The 21093-nt window shown below is 43.0% G+C and overlaps 1 protein-coding gene across 1 annotated transcript in view; it reads left to right on the top strand.

The window, feature by feature from the left end:
- TMEM132D (transmembrane protein 132D) overlaps positions 1-20762 on the top strand; it is a 276562-nt gene extending 255800 nt beyond the window's left edge. The window contains exons 6-9 of the mRNA XM_030024665.1: positions 11192-11397; positions 12545-12818; positions 14563-14754; positions 17611-20762. Coding sequence (XP_029880525.1) covers positions 11192-11397; positions 12545-12818; positions 14563-14754; positions 17611-18792 — 1854 coding nt within the window. The 3' untranslated portion in view covers positions 18793-20762. The remainder of the gene's footprint in view (positions 1-11191; positions 11398-12544; positions 12819-14562; positions 14755-17610) is intronic.
- Positions 20763-21093: the final 331 nt, after the last annotated feature.

The raw sequence follows: 21093 nt of genomic DNA, 5'->3' as shown, positions 1-21093 counted from the left end.
TCATTTCTTGGCCGGGTCACAAATGTTCTGTGAAGCCTTAGGCATGTGATTTGATCTCTGTGTGATTCAGCTCTTTGTCTCAAACAGTAAATAAAAGTCTGTTTTCCTGCCTTGGTAAGATGTCATAAGAGGTTTATCACTGGGTATCGGGGGTCTCATCTCTTCTGTGACTATAAAATGTTGCTACAATATGTTAATGAAACATTTTTAGGAGGAAGAAGTGTTTGGATTTGGTGATTATGAAAGGGGAGTGATCTCCACATTGCAGAAACCGTGCCTCACTGAGGAGTAACCTGTTAGAAGGCCAGAGCAAAGCAAGATGTGGGATCCTCAGTAGTGGATCCCTGGTACGCTCACCTCGAACAGGGAGGGAGCATTCGGAGAGGTGTTCATTTTGGACTAACCAAGGAACACAAGCTGGTATGAAAGAGAAGCTTCCCCAATTAGGAAAGACTTAGTAAACAGCCGGTGTTCTCGTCCAGCTGTGCTACCAGCACATCTCCAGCTTATGAGAGAAGGAAGAGCCTTGGTCTCTGTGGGAGGACAAGCCCACAGCTTGCTGCAGTAAGAAGGGACATTTTTGGAGGCTGCACTCTCCCTGGGTGGCACAAATGAGAAGCTCCTTTTTCATGCAGGGAAATATTTTCTTTAAAGGACCTTTTGCTTTTGTATAGAACAACCAGCATTTGAGTAAAACATTTCTTTTAGCATTGATCTTCCAGTTATGTGTTTGTTGTTCTAACAGGCAGCTGAGAATGACACGCATACTTTCTGTGGTCAGCATATGAGGGCATAAAGCATTTGTTGCTTAATATGGTACAAAGCAGTGTAAAATCAATAAGTATTATGGTAGCCAATAGAAATATTTTTGGCCGTTTGTGAACAAAAGAAATACAGTGAAAAAAAATTGATGCCTTCAGATGAATTGCATGCTGGATCACCTGTGGAACAGAAAGGAGTTGGCAGAAATTTTAGTTTCCTATGGACAAGGGGAGTATAAAGTATCCCGAATATGACAATTAGATGCTTTGCACACCTAGTTTTACTGTCGTGATAATTATAGACAAAAATCAAAGTTACTGCCTGCAGGTTAATGTTGCTGGTTGTTTAGTTTCACAGTCTGGGTCTGAAACCAATGTGTCGATGTGCTGTCGGGAGCGCTCCAGCCCCAGCGCGCTGGGAGAGCCAAACAGCATTGAGACTGCTCCTCACTGGCACTGCCAGTGCTCCTTTGCCAGCCCTTTTTGTATTTGGGGAGATTCAGCATCTCCCAAGGTCCTTCAGGTGCCCTGGGACAATACAGGAGTTTTATGAAAAACTTTGCCTTCCTGTCCATTCAGTCAGATAGATTCGTGTTGCACACAGTTCTGTCCATTTTCCTCTCAGCTGCTCCCAAAGGCAGGGGCTCTCACATACAGTATGAGCAGCCCTTAGAACGGGCTATTTCAGGCTGTGTGCATCTGGATTACCTTCCCCTCCCCAGCATTGCTTCACCGACTGGATCTGACAAAACTAGAAGACTGACCGTCCCCTTTACAGTGCAGTTTTAGTGCTTAGTCCATCCAATTTGTCATATTCTTCATTGGCTCTGCTTGACTTCGACGTCAGGTATTTATTACCCAAACAAGCAGCCTGTACATCTCCTTTCTTTTCACAGGTGTGAAGCAAAGTTGTTCTGTTGTCATTACTCCTCTTTAAGCTTTACTGGAAGGAGGGGAGAAATGCCATTCTCAGTTTAGTAATAAAAAGCTTGGGGTGCTGGATGTGTTTATCGTTCTTCTCCCACTTTGCTTGGATGACTGCAGTGAGTGATACAGAGTGCATGTGGTTTTCAGATCAAGAGAGAAACAGGAAGACGTAACTTAATTAACATAGGCGAGAAAGTGTTGTCATATTCATTACAAACAATTGTGGCTTCTAAAATCTAAAGCATGAGGTGGTGGGTTGAGTCCAGCAGCGTTCTGGCTAGTTGTCAGACAGTACTTGCCTGTCGAAAGCTCTCCTACGTGACAGTGCTGACATTCCCGTGTCCCGCTGATTTAGAGGAGCAGCCACCGAAGCCGTCTTGTTCTTTCGCTTATCCTGTGCTGGCAGGATCGCCGCTCGATGAATATGAAGAGCAGCAGGTGGGCAGGAAGTCGCCACCTTCCTTTTCCAGCTGGAAAGCAGGAATCGCAGCCTAGCCAACAGCAAATGAGGGATGGCCATAGCAGCAAAAGGAGTGGAGAACAGCAGGAGTGAATGAAGCCATTTGATTTCTCTTTGCATTGCCTGCTTGCCAGGGACGCAGTTTCGCCCTACGCCACGTCCCACAGAACTGTATCGTGCCCTTGGTGTGGCTGTGATCGACTGCTGGTGCAGGTGAAAAAAAGGGAAGGACTGTCTTCTAACTACAGATAAATTTTAAGCAACGGGAAGATGTGCTTGTGTAACCCTAGCACCTGAGCTCTTTCTTGTTTCTTATAGATTAAGCTTTGCAAAATCCCTCTAAAACAAGGGGATAGTATCCTCATTTTACAAATACATCAAAGGGAGATTAAAGCCCAGATTCTTAAAGAGATTTAACCACCAAACTCCCCTGGAGTACAGTGGGAGTTAACACTTCAATATCCTTGAGAGTATGGATCTCAATAAGTTACACACAGTCATCTCATAAGTGTGTGATGGAGTTGGGAATTAATCCCAGACTTCCTGAAAGGTTGTTCCATGCCTTTACTTTCCTTCCTGCAAATGAGAATAGCACTACTCATCGCGCTGAAGGTACTCCAGATTTCAAGGGATTGGATTTTAGTTGAGCAGAGATTCATTGTGATGGTTTTGTTTTGATTTGTGGCCCCAGTTGATTACGGCTTATTGGGGAAAATTTGGCAGAATATGTTCAGTCAGAATTTGTAGTTCTGTAAAACAGCTTTGTGAAATTATGCTAATTTCCCTGGAATTTCATCTCTGACAGAAAAAGGAAGAAAAGGATGCTAACAGGTTCCTGTTGTGTCAAAGAAACATCTTGTTTTGACATTTCCAAAATGAAATGTTTTGATTTTTCACTTTAAAATAACTTTTTCCTTGATGTTTTGGTATTTTTACATAATTTTAATCATTTGAAATGGAAATGAAACCGAATTTCATGACCCAAAAATGAAACCAAATGTAGGTGTCTTGAAAGCCTCCTGAAATGAAGCATTCATCCTCCAGGCAGCTCTACTGCCAGTCCCGTGGGAGACGGGCCGCTCAGCACCGGGACCATCATTCCCAGGTGGCTCCTGGCTGTCCTGAGCACGGGGGCTGAGTGGGGACAAGGACAAAGCTCTTTGCAGTCTGCGGGGAGCCCTTAGGCAGGTACCAAGTCATGGGTGAGGACGGTGTGTACGGGGGCTTAGTAACGTGTCCACAAACGACCGCGTGGCAGCTGCTCTTCCCTCACTACCTCCTTGAAAAATGGGTAGATCCCATGCAAATCCGCTGCATAGAGGGAAATTTGACTGTTCTTAGTAGTGGAAACGGGTGCAAAAGCAACATGGAAGAGTCCACCAAAACCTTATACGCCAAATCTTGATTTTAAAACAAAAGGTGATTCCTGAGGAGAGACTTTTAATGAGGGGATTGTTCAGTTAGTAACGCCAACACACTGCAAACACTGGGTCAGATCCATAATGTTCACAAAGGAAGTCTTAAACTTGCAGCTGGAATTGGATGTTTGCCCAGAATTGTAAGTCCTTTTAAAAGGTCCCATTGCATATTTCACTCAGGTATATTTTGCTGAGGATAATATATTGATGTTTGCCACAAAGCTGTAGAACAAACCAAAAAAATTCTTAGAAATTAATTAGTATCAGAGTTCTCTTAATCAATATGTGCTATGATGTGCTTCAGGTGGATTAGTGCAGTGAAAGGCATTTTCCCTTTTCACAGGTCTCTGCCAATATCTATTTCTTGCTGAACTTCCTCTGGAGCAGTGCTAGATACGCTTCCATCATGACACTATGGAGATGCCTCACAGGAAACAAGCTCTTAAGATCCTTAGAAACTAAGGGAGATGTTTGTCTCTGGGTAAAAAAGCAGATACAGTTGTGGATCGCAGTATTTTTTGGTGTCATGCTGCAATAGGAAAACCACTGCAGAAAAGCGTGGACACTTTGAAGGCGTGGACCTTCAAAGTTCAGAACACCCTCTGATTTTTCTGAATCTGCAGAGTTCAGATGTGTCACTTGACACCTTCTCTCAAAAAGGCACAACCTTTCTGCACAGAGTGGAGAACCAAGTATAAAGGAATGATGATGTGTGAAGCCTTGTGAACACAGCTCGTCGTTTACCAACTTTGAAAGGGTCTTTTCAGATTTTGGCAGATACTTCAATACTCACAGTCAAAAATTGAAATATTTAAAATTAAGAAGTGTAAATCCCCCCAAATGGGGAAAGCTGTCAAGGTGATGCTAGATTTAAAATCTGTCTGGAATCCAATTGCTAGGGTTCAAGGCAAGTCATTCTTCTTTCAGCAGCTGTGGAGCAGCCCGGCTTGGGATGTTTACCCGGCTGAACGTGCAAGTCGCTGAGTAACTGAGGAACAGGAAGAGCATCCCTAAACTTGATGTGATACCCATTTGCCTTTACTGTTTCTTTCTGGGGGAAAAAAAAAAAAAAAAAAAAAAAAAAAAGTCTTTTCTCTGCAACACAGGAGGTGCTTTAATTATTCCTCAAGAGCAGCTGTTCAGTGGTTGTTCCTAATTCCAGCAGCAGCCAGGGTGGTGAATGGATCTGCTGCTGCCACTACATCTGAGGACGGTGATTTCTTAACTTCAGGGTCCTCACAGAATCCCAGACTAGGACAGGACCCTTCTCGAGAGGTGTAGTGGGCTTAGGGCTGATCTACCCCCTGTGCTGCTGCTTCATTATAGTCATTTATCTCTGCCTTGCATAACTTCAGGCTGGATTCAGTTACCACAGTAAGGAATCTCACTCTAACACCTCGGGTTAAGCGTGGGTGATTAAAGGTGACTCCGCCTCCCCTGAGTCATTTATAAGTGACTTATAGAGCTAATAATGGCCTCATCCTTTTGTACCTTGGTACACAGCTTGTGTTCTGAAGTCTTTTATAGCTCAAATGAGCTGCTTTTGCTTATTTATTTCCCTCCTCATTCATTTTTAATGGTTCTAAGAGACTCCCCCATTCTTCTTCTGACAGCAATGATTTAGGCAGGGCTCATTAACATAACTTACGTTACTAAATATCGCCATTATGCTGGTAGACCAAGGAAAATGTGTGCAGCGCTAAATCAGAAGAGATCCCATGAGCTTGCCAAGGTGGCAGGGCTGTGTTTGAAGTGTATATTATAAACAGAGAATGCTTGTATGGGGGAAGGATCACTTGTAGAAGCGTGGATTGGGGACAGAGTCCCGGAGTGCTTCTGAAATACAGATTTTATGTGGAAATAGCAAAGACTTCCTTTCCTAATTGGCCACCCTTGAAATGTCTACTAGAACTGCTCTAGGTACATCTTATTTTCAAAGACTTATTAGCTGTGACTTTGTAAGAGTTCCAACAGTATTACTATAGCAGAAAAGCAGTTTCCTGTGAGGGTTTTACCGTTATCCCATGGGAATTTAATAATGATAATGAGGTGGGGAAAGACTGTTACAGCTATTTCTGAGAGCTAACAGTGAAATGCTGGGTACCTCTTCTGGGAGTTTTGATATACATTCCCCTTGCCCTCCCTCCCATTAGATTTTTGGATTCTGTTCAGCCCAAAGCTAACACGGAGTTCATGGGACCAAAAGAATAGTCAGCCACACAAATTCATATCTACCATAGACAGCTATTGCAAAAGGGTAACGGGAAAAGCAGCAAAATCCTTTTAGGAAAGGGATGGGAACAAAGTTCACTGGAGAAATGGATGCAGGAGGCCAAGTGATAGGGATCACGTGCATTTGTGAGGGGCCTTATTGCTTCTTTCCATGTTTTATCCAGGCTGGCTGAAGTCCTGCTGCTGCAAGGCTTCGAAGAGTTTAGTGTTTTCTTCCACAGATAGTCTAGCAAACAGTGAAATAAAATAACAGTAATTAATAAAAACTAATTTATCTTGCTTGTGATCACACCTGAAGAGCATACAGAATGTGAGGTGTTTTAAAGGACAGCGCTGACTTCTTTTCAAACAACACAAACAGGCTTTTAAAGTAAACATAAAAAAGAAGTGCCTCGGACCAGCAATGCCCCTCTCCTTTTCTGGGCAATATTTGTTTGCCAATGAAACAGTCCTGCGTTAAAGTGACACAGCAGCATCACTTTCACAGTTGCAAGGCTACCAGCTGAGTTTTGGGCTCAGTTTGGGGGTACCCAATGTACAGAGCTGCACGTGGGACTGAGGAATGCGTATTTACAGCGAGGATTTTGTGGTAGGAAGCAGCAGTGACTTAACTCTATTCCCGTTTCTGACAATAGGACTGGGGGTTTGAATTAAATGCAATGCTGAGCACATTCGAAATATTCCACTCTGCACATTTTGTAGCACTGATGATTGAACTCGACATCCAGCTTGCCAGAAGCCACATGTTTGGTATGTACATGGCGCACTTAGAAATCTAATTCCTAATTCTGTGCTGTGCTGGCAATAAGGGACCTCTGACCTCTGCTGCCCTGGCGCACAGAGATTAGATGTGTGTGTGTGACTCAGAGGAAGCTGTCTTAGTTGTTCACTGATGTAAGAAAAAGAGGTGGAGCTGCAGGAGCCAAATGAAACCCAAAGCACTTTTATAACCTACCAAGTTCATGCCCAAAAAAGCCATTCAAACCCCAGTTCCCTCAAGAGATAAAAGTCCCCTGTATTGAGAGAATTTCTGGAGCATCTTGTGAGCACTAAGTACAGCCTCCCTTAATTAATGGAAGTCAGCTCACCGTAGTTGTGTGAAAAGCTCCAGTGACACAAAGCCCAGAAAGGCTTTAGCAAGGGAGCACAGCACCAGAAGGGTTTAATGGCATTATAATGTCCTTGAATTACAGTGGCCACAGCACAGAGAGATGTATTCCAGCAGTACATTAGCAGTAAAAGAAAATCTACTCTTTCTCTCTTGAGCCCTTGTCACCTTTCCTGGAAACTGGAGTTGCCATCCCTGAGATACCAAAACTCAAAGGCGGGAGGAAAGGAAAGGGAGATACAGGTGGGAGTCGCCAGATTTTGGAAAGAAAACAAATTGCTTTTCCCCACAAATTTCTCACCTTGCTCCAGCCCCTTTGTAGTTCCTAGTGCATTTTATAACGTGTTTAATAGTTTTCTGAAATCTGGCTGGTTTGGGACCAAGTTTTTGCAACCTCATAATTCCCTTAATAACTAACTGTCGGGGAGCTGTTTGTTGATTTAGTACAGACCCTCTCTTTCGTTCGCATACTCTGGCACACATATCTGAGGGTATGTGCAGTCGCTCCATTCATGCGTTTAATAAACTTGAACCACAGCCATTTCTGTTGTGTGTGGCGAGGCATGTAAAGCGAGAACTGTAGTACAGGGAGGAGGGTTGGTAGTTAAAGGCTGTTTATATGAATTAACACTAAAGAAAAGGAGCCGCTTGACAGACTGAGGAATTGAAATCCATTACAAATTGAAAAGGAGACATGCGGGCTCAGAAAAGGCAGTGGCAGCCGAAGCTTCTCTGTGCTGTCCCCATCAACATCAACGTGGAGAAGCCACGCGAGGGGGGCCGCGGTCTCTCCCTCCGCCTGTGTCACCCGCGGGGACTGCCCGGAGGCTGCCAGCTGCTGAGCTGCATTTGACGGGTCTTTGCTCATGTGCGTATTTGTCCTGCAGAGGCTTAGCTGAGTCCCATCAAACTCATTTCACAAAATATTCACTCATCCCCAAAGAACAGCTCAGAAAACTCATTCTCAAAAGAGACAGAGAAGCTCCATTTTTCTTCTTTCTCTACATCTTTTTAGTCTTCTTTTTGTGCTGGAAGATGAATGGTTCGGATGTGTCTGCAGTACCACAGGCATGGCTAATCTGCCTTTCTATTGATGACCTGTTTCTGAATGTCCTGGCCTGATTTATGAAAATGTACTGTACTTTGCACCGTGTTTTGATGTTGCTCTGTTAGGACTGCATGCAAACTGCAGCAGAACAGTGATGCTTATTCATTCAAACAGTGAAGGGCTGGCTGGGAACTGAATGAGCTCATAGTTGTTGCCGTCTTCACTTACAGAAAGGGAAACAGGAGAAAGCCGGTATCCCAAGCCTAGTCATTCTTTTCCTGACCATCAGGTTGTTTCATATATCATAATCTTGAAAGCACAAGGTCATGGTATTTATTTAATTATTCATCTAGTAGGTTTTAGGGATGGCTTCTTCTTTTAACTCTCTCTCTCTGTAGTAAACCTTGATAAAATTTGGAACTGAGGTCTGTTTGCCTGGCAAATTTTCTTTCTCTTGCTATTGCTTGACCATTAATGAATTTAAAATCTGAGACTCTGATTCCCATCCCTTACTAGCGTAATTCAGCAGTTACCTCTACTGTCTGGGAGAGTCTCAGCCTTGTTCCAGCCCCTATGTGCTGAACTGCTCTTCACACACATGCGCACACACACACACAGACTAATAAAAACAACAGCAAAATCCTACCTGTGCTGCCTATGTGTGCTTCAAAAGCCACTGCTCAGACAGCGAAGCCTTGCCCTGGCGGGAGGACGTTTGGCAGGTCCTCTCCTAGAAGCCCTGTCGCAGGTGCGGAGCAGAGGACGCGCAGGGGAGGCAGGAGAGGTCTGCTGGGGAGCAGGGGACGCTGCAGAGGACGCTGCCGTGGTTTGGAAGCATCCCCCAACTATGATTTCTGTGCTGCAAGGCACACAAGTTTACCCGTTACCTTAAATCACTAGACAGTGGTTTCAGCCCTAGGTTGATCACCCATGGGGACATTTAATTTCCTAATGCGTTAATTAGCTAAGATTCACAAATATGAGTGTTGCTAGCTGGAAGCAGAGGTGGTGAGAAAGTTCACACGGAAAGCTATTACCCGGTCCTGTGCACTACTGAAGAAAATCCTTGTCTTTAGGCCGTTCACTTGTATGTGTGGTCCAGCCAGCAAAGCACAAAGGCAAGTGAAGGACCTCAGGGCAATCAGCTCCCAGGCTGAATGTTCTCCTTGGGGCCACTTTGTCTTCAGCTTTGATCTGTTGCCTCTCAGGTGGAAATCAGCACTTTGAGACTCTGCCCAGTGCTCCTTCTCACTGGCATCCCAGGGAAAAGAGGAAAGCAGCAGTCAGAGCTTATCAGAGCATAGGAGAGTTGTCTGGTTTGAGAACAGCACTTAAAATACAAAAAGGCAACAGGGGTAAGTGCAGTGCCAGCAAGGAATAGATGATTTCCACTTATGGAAGCAAGGTACCCCATGGCGTGGGGGAAGGAGCAGAGGTACCAGACACTGCCTGAAGGTCTTCTGACTTCCCGCCTGTTGGACAGGGTATTAGACGTTGCAGGTAGGAAGTATGATGTAGTTCTCGCCTTGAAAATATTACATTCACATTGGCGTGCCTTCTGCAAGGATACAAGAATAACATCTGCTCCCTTGCTGCTGCCCAGACATGCTGCTCCCAGAAGGATAATGTGCTTATGCCTCCAGCCTTCCCTATAGCCATTTCCACAGGCTCACGTGAAGCTTCTCCCAGAGTTTTGCAGAGTATCATCTCCCTCAGCTCAGGCCAGTTTGGGTCGGCATGATGATGAAGTGGATGTTACATTAGTGCCACAGGCCCCAGCAGGAGCCGGGACTTGTCTGTGCTCAGCTGCCTGCTGTGAGGACCCTCCCTCGTGCTGCGTACCCCCATGCTTTGAGGCTTTTTGACAGCAACTAGGTTTTCCTGCTGTGCAGCACAACGAGATTGGACCCTGACAGGAGCCGTTAAGAGCTAGTGTAAAACATGCTAACATGAGAATATCCCGAAAAACATAATTCTGCCTGTAAATAAACTCCTTACTTTCCTGCTGAAACCAATGGCAACTAGAAGATTTTTGACCTTAAAACAGACGTTGCTTGCAAGAGAGACATTGCAAGAGTTGTGATAACCTTTTTTGGTACGTTACCTAGGCTCCGACAAGCAAGGATGGAAATGGATTTGCTATGGATCTGTCTCTAAGGGGGGTGGTTGTTGTTTAAAGATAATAATATTAGGAATGCAAATTATCCTACAAAAGCTGGTGATATTTAAATATGATTTAAATTCATTTAGCATTTAAACAGAAAAGTAGAAAATGGCATTAAATTCAGATGAGGACGAGACTATGCATTCCGGAGTCAGAAATATTAAATACATCTACAGAATGGAATAGAAGGTCTGGCTGGTAATGGATTGTGAAAAGAGTTCAGGGTTTTAATAGATCATTCCTTCAGATCATCAGCACAGTAAAATGGTAGTTAATAAATTATTTGACGTGTACATTTACTCATATATTTTAACTAGCTGTAATGAACAGGTCCTGTCAGCTCACCTAGATCCTTGCAATAGCTGCTAAATCGCTTGAGTGAGATTGAGTAACTCTCAGCAATATTGATGTCCAGAGCTGCAGGTAATAAATAAGGCGCCATCAGGACTAGCTTGAGCAGAACACTGTGTAAGACCTTTGTCAGGCCTGCAGCAGAGAGATGGAGCTGTTTGGCCCCAATAAACACCACTGGGCATCAGTGAACTCTTCCCTGTGATTAGTTTTTTGTTGATGTGACCACCCCATGCCCTGGCACCTGTAATGGGACTCCTGAAGAAGCCTTTGTCCCAGTTTGGAGTTGCCTGGAGAAATTTGTCCTCTACTCCATTCTGTAGACGGGCAGTTACCTGTTCCTCCCTGCAGGTATGTGGTATTCCTCGGGCTGCACACAAATTAGAGTAGGAGGATAGTAGAGGCTGACTGAGCTTTGGGGAGTGCAGAAGAATCCTCTCTCAGTGCCATTATACTAGCACTATCCTAGTGTTGGAGTGGGGATTAAGGACAAAAAGAAGCTGTTCTTTTATCTTATATTATACTGGAAATGTTTTTAGCAGAAATAGCCTGCCTATTAAGGGCACACCAGGCACCTTTCTCGTTATTCCTAGTTGTCCTCTGAACTTGGAGCTAGTTTAAACCAATATCCTTTCTCTTCCTCCCACTCACTTCCCTAGCATGTAGTGTACTTTATAATTTGTGAAGAGACTCATTAATTATTTTTTTTCTCCTTTTTTCAGGTTTCTGACAGATGTGACTATGTCTTTGTCAATGGGAAGGAAATGAAAGGCAAAGTGAATGTCATAGTGAATTTTACTTACCAGCATCTGAGTGCCCCTTTAGAAATGACAGTCTGGGTTCCTCGTCTCCCGCTGCAGATAGAGGTCTCTGACACAGAACTAAATCAAATCAAGGGGTGGAGAGTCCCCATCATCTCTAATAAGAGGTAGGTTTCATTAGAGGATGTTCCTTCTGGGCTGAGCACTTGCCAAAGACCTGTCAGGGCCAGTGGATCTGAACATGCTCATTTGGCCTTAATGCAATTCTGGTGTAAATTTGAAGGTCACCAGACATTTATTCAATAGGCTCCTGCACTGGACTTACGAGGGAAATGGAAACTGCAGGTTGCATGATCCTACGTTGGAAACCAATTTCTTTTTATAGTGCTAGTGACTGAGATGGAAAGAGCCCATTGGTCAAGTTAGGCAGGATCAGCCATGAGGCAGGAGGAAGACATCAACAAGGACCAGCTCTGGCAAGGCTGGTCAGTCTCTAGCCTGGTTCACAGGTTCTTCCAGTTAAATTATTCATTGTTAATGGTCACAATTAGTACATACTTGTTTCATGTCACTGTAGGGTCCAGTGGCACTGATCAGTGTCCCAAAGTCAGGACACTGATACACTAAGGCTTTAAAGATGCTGTCCATGCCCACAGGTCAGTGGCATGTGAATGACAGGACAGAGGATGGATGTAGGCAGATCTAGACTGTTTGTATCTGTTGTCAGTTTTATTAAGAACAAGAAGATCAAGCTGATAACGTAGGTACTTGCTATTCCTACCTACCTGTGAAGACATCATTTATTACCAGGTTTCTGCTAGTATCACAGCAAAGAGATGGAGATTTTGGTGGAGATGTGATTTCAACCTGAATGCCATACAGAAAGGGATGTGTACGTAGGTGCAGACAGAGGAGATTTCCATGGTAACACAAAGAAGTTTATGGGAAGGTCCAGAAAGAAAAAAGTGTGAAGGTCCTGAAAGTAAGGACTTAACATGGAAAACAATGAGAGATATTTGGAGAGAACAGTGTGGTAGCGAAGCTAGCAGGCCAGCCGGTGATTTCAGCAGTTGTTTTGGAGATCTAGGCAGCCGGGAGGTCTCAGTTATGAACGAGGGAAACACAATAAAAGAGGGGGAACTTGGCTGACTTCAGAAATGCACTGAAGGAAGCAGCTTTAGCAGAGCAATGGAAGGTGGCAAAGCCCACTTGTTCCAGCAACCAGGCTGCAAACTTATGTTAGCAATAGCTCTCCTGTTGCAAGCTCTCCCAGCACCAGTTTAAATTAATTTTTCATTCTTGGTGTCCTACCAGACCAGCCAGGGACAGTGATGATGAAGAAGAGGATGAACGTAAAGGAAGAGGCTGTGCCCTTCAGTACCAACATGCGATGGTGCGTGTCCTCACGCAGTTTGTAGCTGAAGCCTCAGACCCCACTGGCCAGCTGAGCTATTTACTGGGTTCTGACTGGCAGATTGACATTACCGACTTGGTGAGTGACTTCATGCAGGTGGAGGAGCCAAGAATCGCTAAGCTACAGGATGGACAGGTTTTGATTGGGCAGGAGCTTGGAATGACGACAATTCAGGTAGGGAAAATTAATTACTTACTCCTTTTCCTCCATTAACCCACCACTTTGGGAACCGAGGTACTGATGAGGTGTACAGCAGCTTCTTGTATTAGCAACAGAAATTGAAGCCATAAATTTTTCAATGGAACAGAATTGCAGCAAGGACTGGAAGACACAGAAGAGATGGTTTTCTCTTCTTATCTTGTGCCCCAAAGTACGTAGATTGCACTTTTAGTAAATTTAGCCCAACCTGTGTACTTGGAGGCTGCTTCTGATTACTTTTGTCTAAGGGTTTTTTGAACCTGGAGCCAGTATATGAGCTATCACAAGGCATGCAGTGGGTGAAACAGCTCAGTCTTCTCAAAGCCTGCAATGACAGAGCAAAGGGTAAAGTAAAAATTAGCTAGTGCTGGTTGAGGAACTGAGCCTGGAATACGAGTCCCATGGGATCAAATCCCTGCACACCTTGCAAGTTCAAGCAATGCATTACAAAATATAAATATTAGGGTATTTCAGAGTATGCATAAAGCAATAATAACAACTGGTACTTCTAGAATGATGTTAAAAGACTGACTGGTTAGTGACAACTAAGCTATGTTCTCTAGGGAAGCAGATTTAGCTTCATCAGTTTCAGCCAATATGGCCAAGAATATGGCCTATAAATACTACCGTGTATGTGACTGTGCCTTAGTGTCCCCACTCTGAAGTAACTCACCTAAACCTATGCATCATGTCATTGGCAGCTTTTCACATACGGTCCTTCCTGCCATGCAGAGAAATACTGGCCTAGAAAATGGGGTCCCAGAAGAAAAGTGGAAAAAAAACCCCAATTAATCCAGTGACGCTACAAAGAAGAAAACATGTTAACAAGCACTTGAACAGGAAAAAAAATCCAGCTCTGCAAACAGGCTCATCATCCCAAACTGTCAAACCAGAAAACAACCACCACACCTATTGATAACACAGGTTGTCAGGGCTACAGAAATGGGATTCAAGATTTTGACTTTCTGCAAAATCTGTAAAGATTTTCTGAACGACTTTCCAAAGCTCTGGAATTTACAGTGCTCCTACAAATACACATAAAACTGTGGAAAGGAAAATCTGAGGGAAAAAAGCTGAGAGCAAGTTATATTTAAAGAATACCTCTTATAAACTGCTTCTAAAATGCTCTGTACCCTATATGGGTCATTAGATTCAACTTGCTTGCTAATGAGCATCTTTGGATGTCATGTATCAGTGCGCTGACCTCCATGCACATTTTTGTAATCAAAACAAGTTTTCTCTGTCAATTTTGTATACAGTACCATGAGTGTTTATTTTAGCAATACATTAACCTTCTTTATATAAAGATGCCATATATAAATGCCATTTATTCTATGGATTTTATATAAATCAACAGATTGCATTATATATATGCTACCTAAAACCACGATCATTAATAAAATAATTGCATTTCACATAAAGATTACATTTACAAATAGGTAATACATCTTAAACAGATGTGGTTAGCGTACCACAGAGGTGAATGGCGTAGCTGATTAGAATTACGTTGGCAAAAGATGTTATAAGCAGCCTATTATTGCAGAAGAGTTATAAAATGTGACTAGCCATTTTTTAATCATATTTTAATAATGTCTGTCTGCTAAGAGGAATTCTGCCCATTAACATAAATATCACTTATTAGTACTACAGTAGCTCTGTGTAGCTATTTTGCTCGGTGCTGGGCAAAATGGCTGTTGCTAACTTCAATTTTTCTTTTCAGATATTGTCCCCCCTTTCAGATGCAATCTTGGCCGAGAAGACAGTGACAGTTCTGGATGAGAAGGTGACAATAACTGACCTGGGAGTGCAGCTGGTGACTGGATTGTCACTCTCTCTGCAGCTCAGTCCAGGAAGCAATAAGGCCATCTTTGCTACAGCAGTAGCACAAGAGCTGCTCCAGTCTCCAAAGCAGGTACTATTGCCCACATGTACTGCGTTGTGGAAGGACACCACTCTGATTCACTACACCCAACCTTATAAGCTGATGGGATAAAGCAGATTTTTATTAATAATATGCTAATAAAACATTTTCCTTATGGACACTTTTTTCTGAAGGCCACCAGGTCCCCTAACAGAAAACCAAAAATGGCACTATGTCTAAACAACCCCAGTACACAAGCAGGCGTACCCCATCTGTCATGGCTGCATCCCATAAATAACACATGCAACTCAATAATGTGTCATAATTAAGTAACAGCAGTCCCCTTACACACACACACACACAAACCCTTTCTGTCCCATCCAGCACCTACTAGATCACAGGAGATACTGCCAACTGGATTGCCAAGTTCAGCCTCCCACCACAGGCAGCCAAATTAACCCTTTAAGCACATCTTTAAATGAGAAAGTGTTTTGTATAGTGCCAGAGTCTTCCTCCTTTAGTTACATTCCGTGAGCATTTTAAGAACTTGGGGAACATCCCTTTCATTCTGATTCATTACTAGAATATGAATCAGCATCACTGACTCATTTCCTGATTCATGATTTCATAAACCACTTTTTGTTTCCCCATTATTCTTAGTCCCTATATCAGGGAACCAAAAGTTACCAAGGGCTTTTGGACTTTGCCATGTCCCCGTCAGTCCCTGCTTGATATTTGTCCTTGTGCTTCTCTCTACATTTGAAATTTAAACTTTTTTTTCAACCCAAATCCATCAGTCTGGGACTTACATCAAGGATGCACTGGGCTCTTAACACTTAAACATGTTCTGAGCTTTAAAGGTAAATGATCATGGCATGCACGTTCGAAATCTGGCCAACTGTTGAGACGCTTTAATTCATCATAGGGTCTTATCCTTGGGATGCAGGATGAGAAATAGTGCAGAACTGCTGTCTTTATAGGGTGATAAAAATCAGGCTCCCATAGCATTCCAGAAGTTACGAAATCAATGCCAGGCAGCTAGAAATAAGACCTGTGAGCTAATCCATTGCTGACATGGGGAGTTAAACAAACTACCTTGAAATCAGCCCAAAAGCTGAGGTTGATGGCATTTAGTCCCAGTATGCTGCCCAGCAGCGACATTTCAGCTCCCAGAAATGGAGTCTATACTTCCTCTCTGGATGCAGGGGTACAGTCAGAACAACATTGGATCAGTGTTAAAGCAGTGAGGAAGATGTGCACCTTCCACCCTTCAAGGACTGACTCCGTTTTGAAAGGCATCTGATTCCTTCCATTGCTTAGAACATGATTTTCAGAGCACAATCCCTATAAGCAGAGCAATGCAAAATTGTTAAATGATTATGCAGGTTTAAGCAACACAGTAGGAGGATGAGAGTTGATGACATAAATTCTATGCAGCCTTCAAGAAATATCCAAAGATTAATAAACACAAAGCCGGGATTTATGACAGTGTCAGCAAAGTCTTAGGGCTCTGTCCTGAAATAGAGACAGAAGCAAATCTCCCATTGAAGCTGCAAGGATTTCAGAATCAGGACAGTAGATTATGCACAATACAATCCCAAAAGACTGGAGGCTTATTCTCCGTGATCTGAACAGGTGAATGACTATGTGCTAGAAACAATTTAAAAGATAATGATAAATAATTATTCTCCATATATATGTTGAGTCAGAACGTAAATACCGTCTGTTTGAAGAACTGCTTATTTAAAGAAACAAGACTTCTATAATCACGTTTTCCGCAAGTACGGTTATTAATCTGTTGGTTGGGTGTTTGTCTGTCTGTCAGGCTCGCTCTCAGAGCAGAGTGAACCCAACTTTTACCAGACAAGAACTCACCTCCTTTTAGACATCCGAGAATCCACTCACCAAGCCAGGAGTCTTTCTGGTGTGGATTCTCCAGTGTCTAATAAGGTGCAAATACCGCAGCAAAAACAGAGCAAGTCAGACCATCAGAAGCAGGAATTAAATTCCAGGAGAACAATCTGAATTTTGTCTGGAAATTATCAACGTGTGAATGCCAAGATATTTTCAGGTAGCACAACAATTTTCGATAGCCATTTGAGAGTCCTTAGAGGACCTGATTTTCAGAAATGGGTGAGCACATGTTTTCTGAAATCTAAGAATACTTTAAAATGTTTCAAGTTAGAAACCCAAAGTCAAAGCTCTCAGGAATGCTGCACCATTACACATGTGCAAGTACAGAATTAGTACTCAGGTCTGACCCATTTACATTCAATAAACCTCCATGCACTCTGAAGTATACAATTTGCGTTGCTGCGACACGAGATTACACTTCATTATTCTCTTGCTTTTAATTGCTAACAAGCATGAAAATTACTCTGGCCATTTCTTAAAGAAGCAGCTGATGGGTTTCCTCTGCTTGTACAAAACACTTACTCAATTTGAGAGACAAAAATCAAGGACTGAAGGTATGGAGCCATGTATGGACCTACTTGCTATATTAACAAGTGTTGTGTGTAAAAAGAGAAGACTTTGTATTTTAAGCAGTTTAGAAATAATGTAATATTTGTTTTTCATTTAAATATACAACAGTAAATGATCTCAGCCACTGGTAATGCTTTCTGACATGCAATTTATTATGGTGCTGAAGTAGATTCTGCAGAGCCCAGGGGATACAGCTCCTTTAAGCACCTTTGGGGAAACAAATCTTATTATCAATGAGTGTTTTAAACTAGTATTTCTCTTCACATCTTGGCAAGATATTAGTTTTATTGCTCTCCCTTTTTATTTCTTTTCTGGTTATAAATGGTATATGGATCTTGTGAGGAGGAGGGAACAGACCAAGACAGAACATATTTCCCTCGATGTTTATTCTGAGTGTGCATATATTTGTTTTATGTATTATAGGAAGCAGCCATCAGCTGCTGGATCCAGTTCAGTGATGGATCTGTCATGCCCCTGGATATTTATGACTCCAAAGACTTCTCCTTGTCAGCTACATCTCTGGATGAGAAGGTGGTCTCCATTCACCACGACCCCAAATTCAAATGGCCTGTGATTGCTGCTGAGACAGAAGGCCAGGGGACACTGGTGAAGGTAGAGATGGTGATCAGCGAATCATGCCAGAAGTCCAAAAGGAAGAGCATCCTAGCTGTTGGAAGTGGTAGCATTAAAGTCAAGTTTGGGCAGAGTGATGCCAACCCTAACATCAGCGACAGTAAACACAGGGGTGCCGGTGTCCACCTAGAAAATCATGCCAGTGACCGGCGTCAGAAAACCACTTTGCAGGGAAGAGCTGAGCTAGATGGCCAGTATTACAGCTCCTCGATGGGCCACGAGCAAGGCAAAGGGACCACCACGCAAAGGTCTATTTTAAGTAAAAAAGAAGACAGAGAAAGCCTCCTGGACGATGACAGTCATCTGCAGAACATCCCGATAGACTTCACGAGCTTCCCTGCACAGGTGGATCTGCCAAGAAACAACGGAGACTTGGAAGAGAATGACCTAGTCCAGACCCCTAGGGGACTCAGCGATCTGGAGATAGGAATGTATGCTCTTCTGGGAGTCTTTTGCCTGGCAATTCTGGTCTTCCTTATCAATTGTGTCACTTTTGCTTTGAAGTACAGAAACAAACAAGTTCCCTTTGAAGAGCAAGAAGGCATGAGCCACTCTCATGACTGGGTTGGGCTGAGCAACAGGACAGAGCTTCTCGAGAATCATATAAATTTCTCATCCCAACAAGATGAACGTATCACAGCTATTGACAGAGGAGTGGACTATGAAGAGAGCAAATATCTCCTCAACACAAATGCCTCCAAAAATGTTAATGGACAATCTTTCAGGTCTACTGAGTCCACATTCACTGAAGGGAAAGAACAGAAAAGTGAACCAACTACTTCTCCTACCTCTAAGAGGAAACGGGTTAAATTCACCACTTTTACCACCATCTCCTCTGATGATGGGTGTCCAACTGTCAACTCAATCTTGATGAGTAGTGAGGATGACATTAAATGGGTCTGCCAGGATATGGACCTGGGGGAGTGCAAAGAACTTAAAAACTATATGGAGAGATTACATGAAAATGTGTAATGAGACGCAAAAGACTTTTTTGTTTGGTTTGTTCGTTCGTTTGTTTTTCACTCACCTTCTGCCTTTAATTTTGGGTAGTGGGGCAAAACATTGTATTGATAACAAGAATCAGCTGGTGGATAATAACTCAATGGAGCCCCAAGAAGCCACCCAAAAGCAGCTGGGAGAGCAGAGATCCTGGACAGCTCTTAAAATTCAAGTCTTCTCTGTGCTCAGAGATGGAAGTGAAAGATGTGTGTGGTTTTTTGATGCATGGTAACATGAAAAAAAAACTTAGCAAAATAATATGGTCTCATTCTCTGAGCTTTCCCAGGAAATCAATAAATATAACAAACTCCAGTGCAGTTTGGATATTACAAAGTTCACACAGCTCTACTGTTCAATATTGCAAGCTTTGGTTAAAAGCAAAAAATTGGTCTCAGAATAAATAGATCTGCGAAGAGAGCATGTCATTCAAGCCACATGCAGAGAATATCCACCCAAGAACATTAATTTAAAGCTGACAAAAAACAACAGTGTGAGCAAAGCAGCTTCCAGAGCTGAAAAGTCATGAGTTTCCAAAGAATCTAGAGAGGAAAAAGGAGTAACTGGGCTGTTTACAAACCAGCATGCTTGCCTCCCAAGCACTGAGAATGGATACACATATACGGTTAAAACTGAAACTCTCTTTTTAAGTAGATGCCAAGGTAATAAACTTTGCCAGCCAATTTTCAGTATTTCTTAATTTGTAAAATAGGAGAAGATACAATCTATACTCAGAATACCACTCATATAAAGGAAGGTCTGTTTTGGAAAGTTTGAGAGAACAAGCTATTTTTAAAAGCCCACTTTATTTGATTGTCCTGTTTCAAATTTGTATTCCCAGCCATTTCCCTGGAGCGCTCCCCATCTGGTATCCTGAGGGCACTTACTAGCATCAGTCAACTTTGGAAGCGTGTGGTTTCTTCCTTCCCTTCCACGCACACTCGCTTCTCCACGGTGTGCTCTTGCCAAGCACAGACACTCTTGGTACCACGCTGGTACTTGCTTTACATGCTGTCGTTTACCAAAGTTGGCCACTCTCTCTTGGGTAAGTGTCACTTGTGCTGAACTCGGACACCAACAGCAACCGTCTCTGTCTGTCCCCTTCCCTGGGAGAGGTCAGGATGTTCAGTTCCTTCTGCTCATGCTGCTTTAGCCCCCTGCTCAGCACGTTTAGAGGCCACTCGAAGGTCACAGAGGAGTGCTGCACATTCAACATCGAAACCTGAACAGCTAAACTCAGTAGATAACATTTGTTTCTCCCAGAGGTGATGATTATCTTTTGTTTTCCTCTGATAAGGATGTACATATGGTAGGATTTCAGTGATTACCCTTTGAATCCAATGTGCCCTCCAGCCCTAAAACCATGACATTTTTTTTGTGAGGTCCAAAAGCAGTCTCCGATGACGAGTGGCAAAGTGCCAAAGCACTAACTAAAATCCAGCTTATATTTCAAGTTTTCCTTTATTTTCCAGACTGAGTCCTTGCCCTTTTTTTATTATTAAGTCTCTTCCTGTCATTGAATCTAGGTTGCTCAGTTTAATACACATCCACCCTCCCACAAACACTTAGATTGAATCCCTCTATATTTAGAATGTACTGTAGATTGTAAGAATGTAATATATATATTTATAAACATGCCAACTGTGAATAAAATTTGCATTTTAGTGGCTTCATCTTTTTTCCTACTCTGAACGCCTCTTTCCTTTCACTGTCAGAACATTTACCCTAAAAGAGACTGGCAGCAATATGGAGACTTGTCCTTTGATGAAATGGTGAATTAAGCCTCTTGGCACAATCTAGTCACAAAGTTTTACATTGTGCAATGTTGAGGGGAGAAGATATAACATCAACAACATGTTATGCTACAAATGTATTTGCACCAAGTCACCCTTCCAAGATTTGAAACTATTTGCAAATAAATCCACATGCATATTTCTAGCCTGAAAGCCTGATATGTGAGTTTCTGATTTTGGTGCTATAGGGAAGATCTGCATTTGGCTAAACGCCTTTGAAGACAATTTTAAAAGAGTAAATTGCTGTAAATAGGGCAAACGTGCCCCAAACTTTGGAGATCAATATTTGCGTATCAGATGGTCTTTGCTTTCTTTCAGCACCTCCCATCACGGCCTGGATTACTCAGTCCTATGCAAGCTCAAGGACAAAGTGCAGCAGTGAGGACAGCGCAGTGCAGGGCCCAGACTAGCTGGGGATGAGCGCTCAGGTGAGAGAAGCAGCCTTGGTGCCGTAGCAAAGCACTGCAGCCTCCCAGCAGGTTCA

This window comes from Aquila chrysaetos, chromosome 9 (assembly GCF_900496995.4).
Source record: "Aquila chrysaetos chrysaetos chromosome 9, bAquChr1.4, whole genome shotgun sequence".
NCBI lineage: Eukaryota > Metazoa > Chordata > Aves > Accipitriformes > Accipitridae > Aquila > Aquila chrysaetos.
The sequence above is the reverse complement of the archived record's forward strand: the minus strand, read 5'-3'. Positions and strand labels throughout refer to the sequence as shown.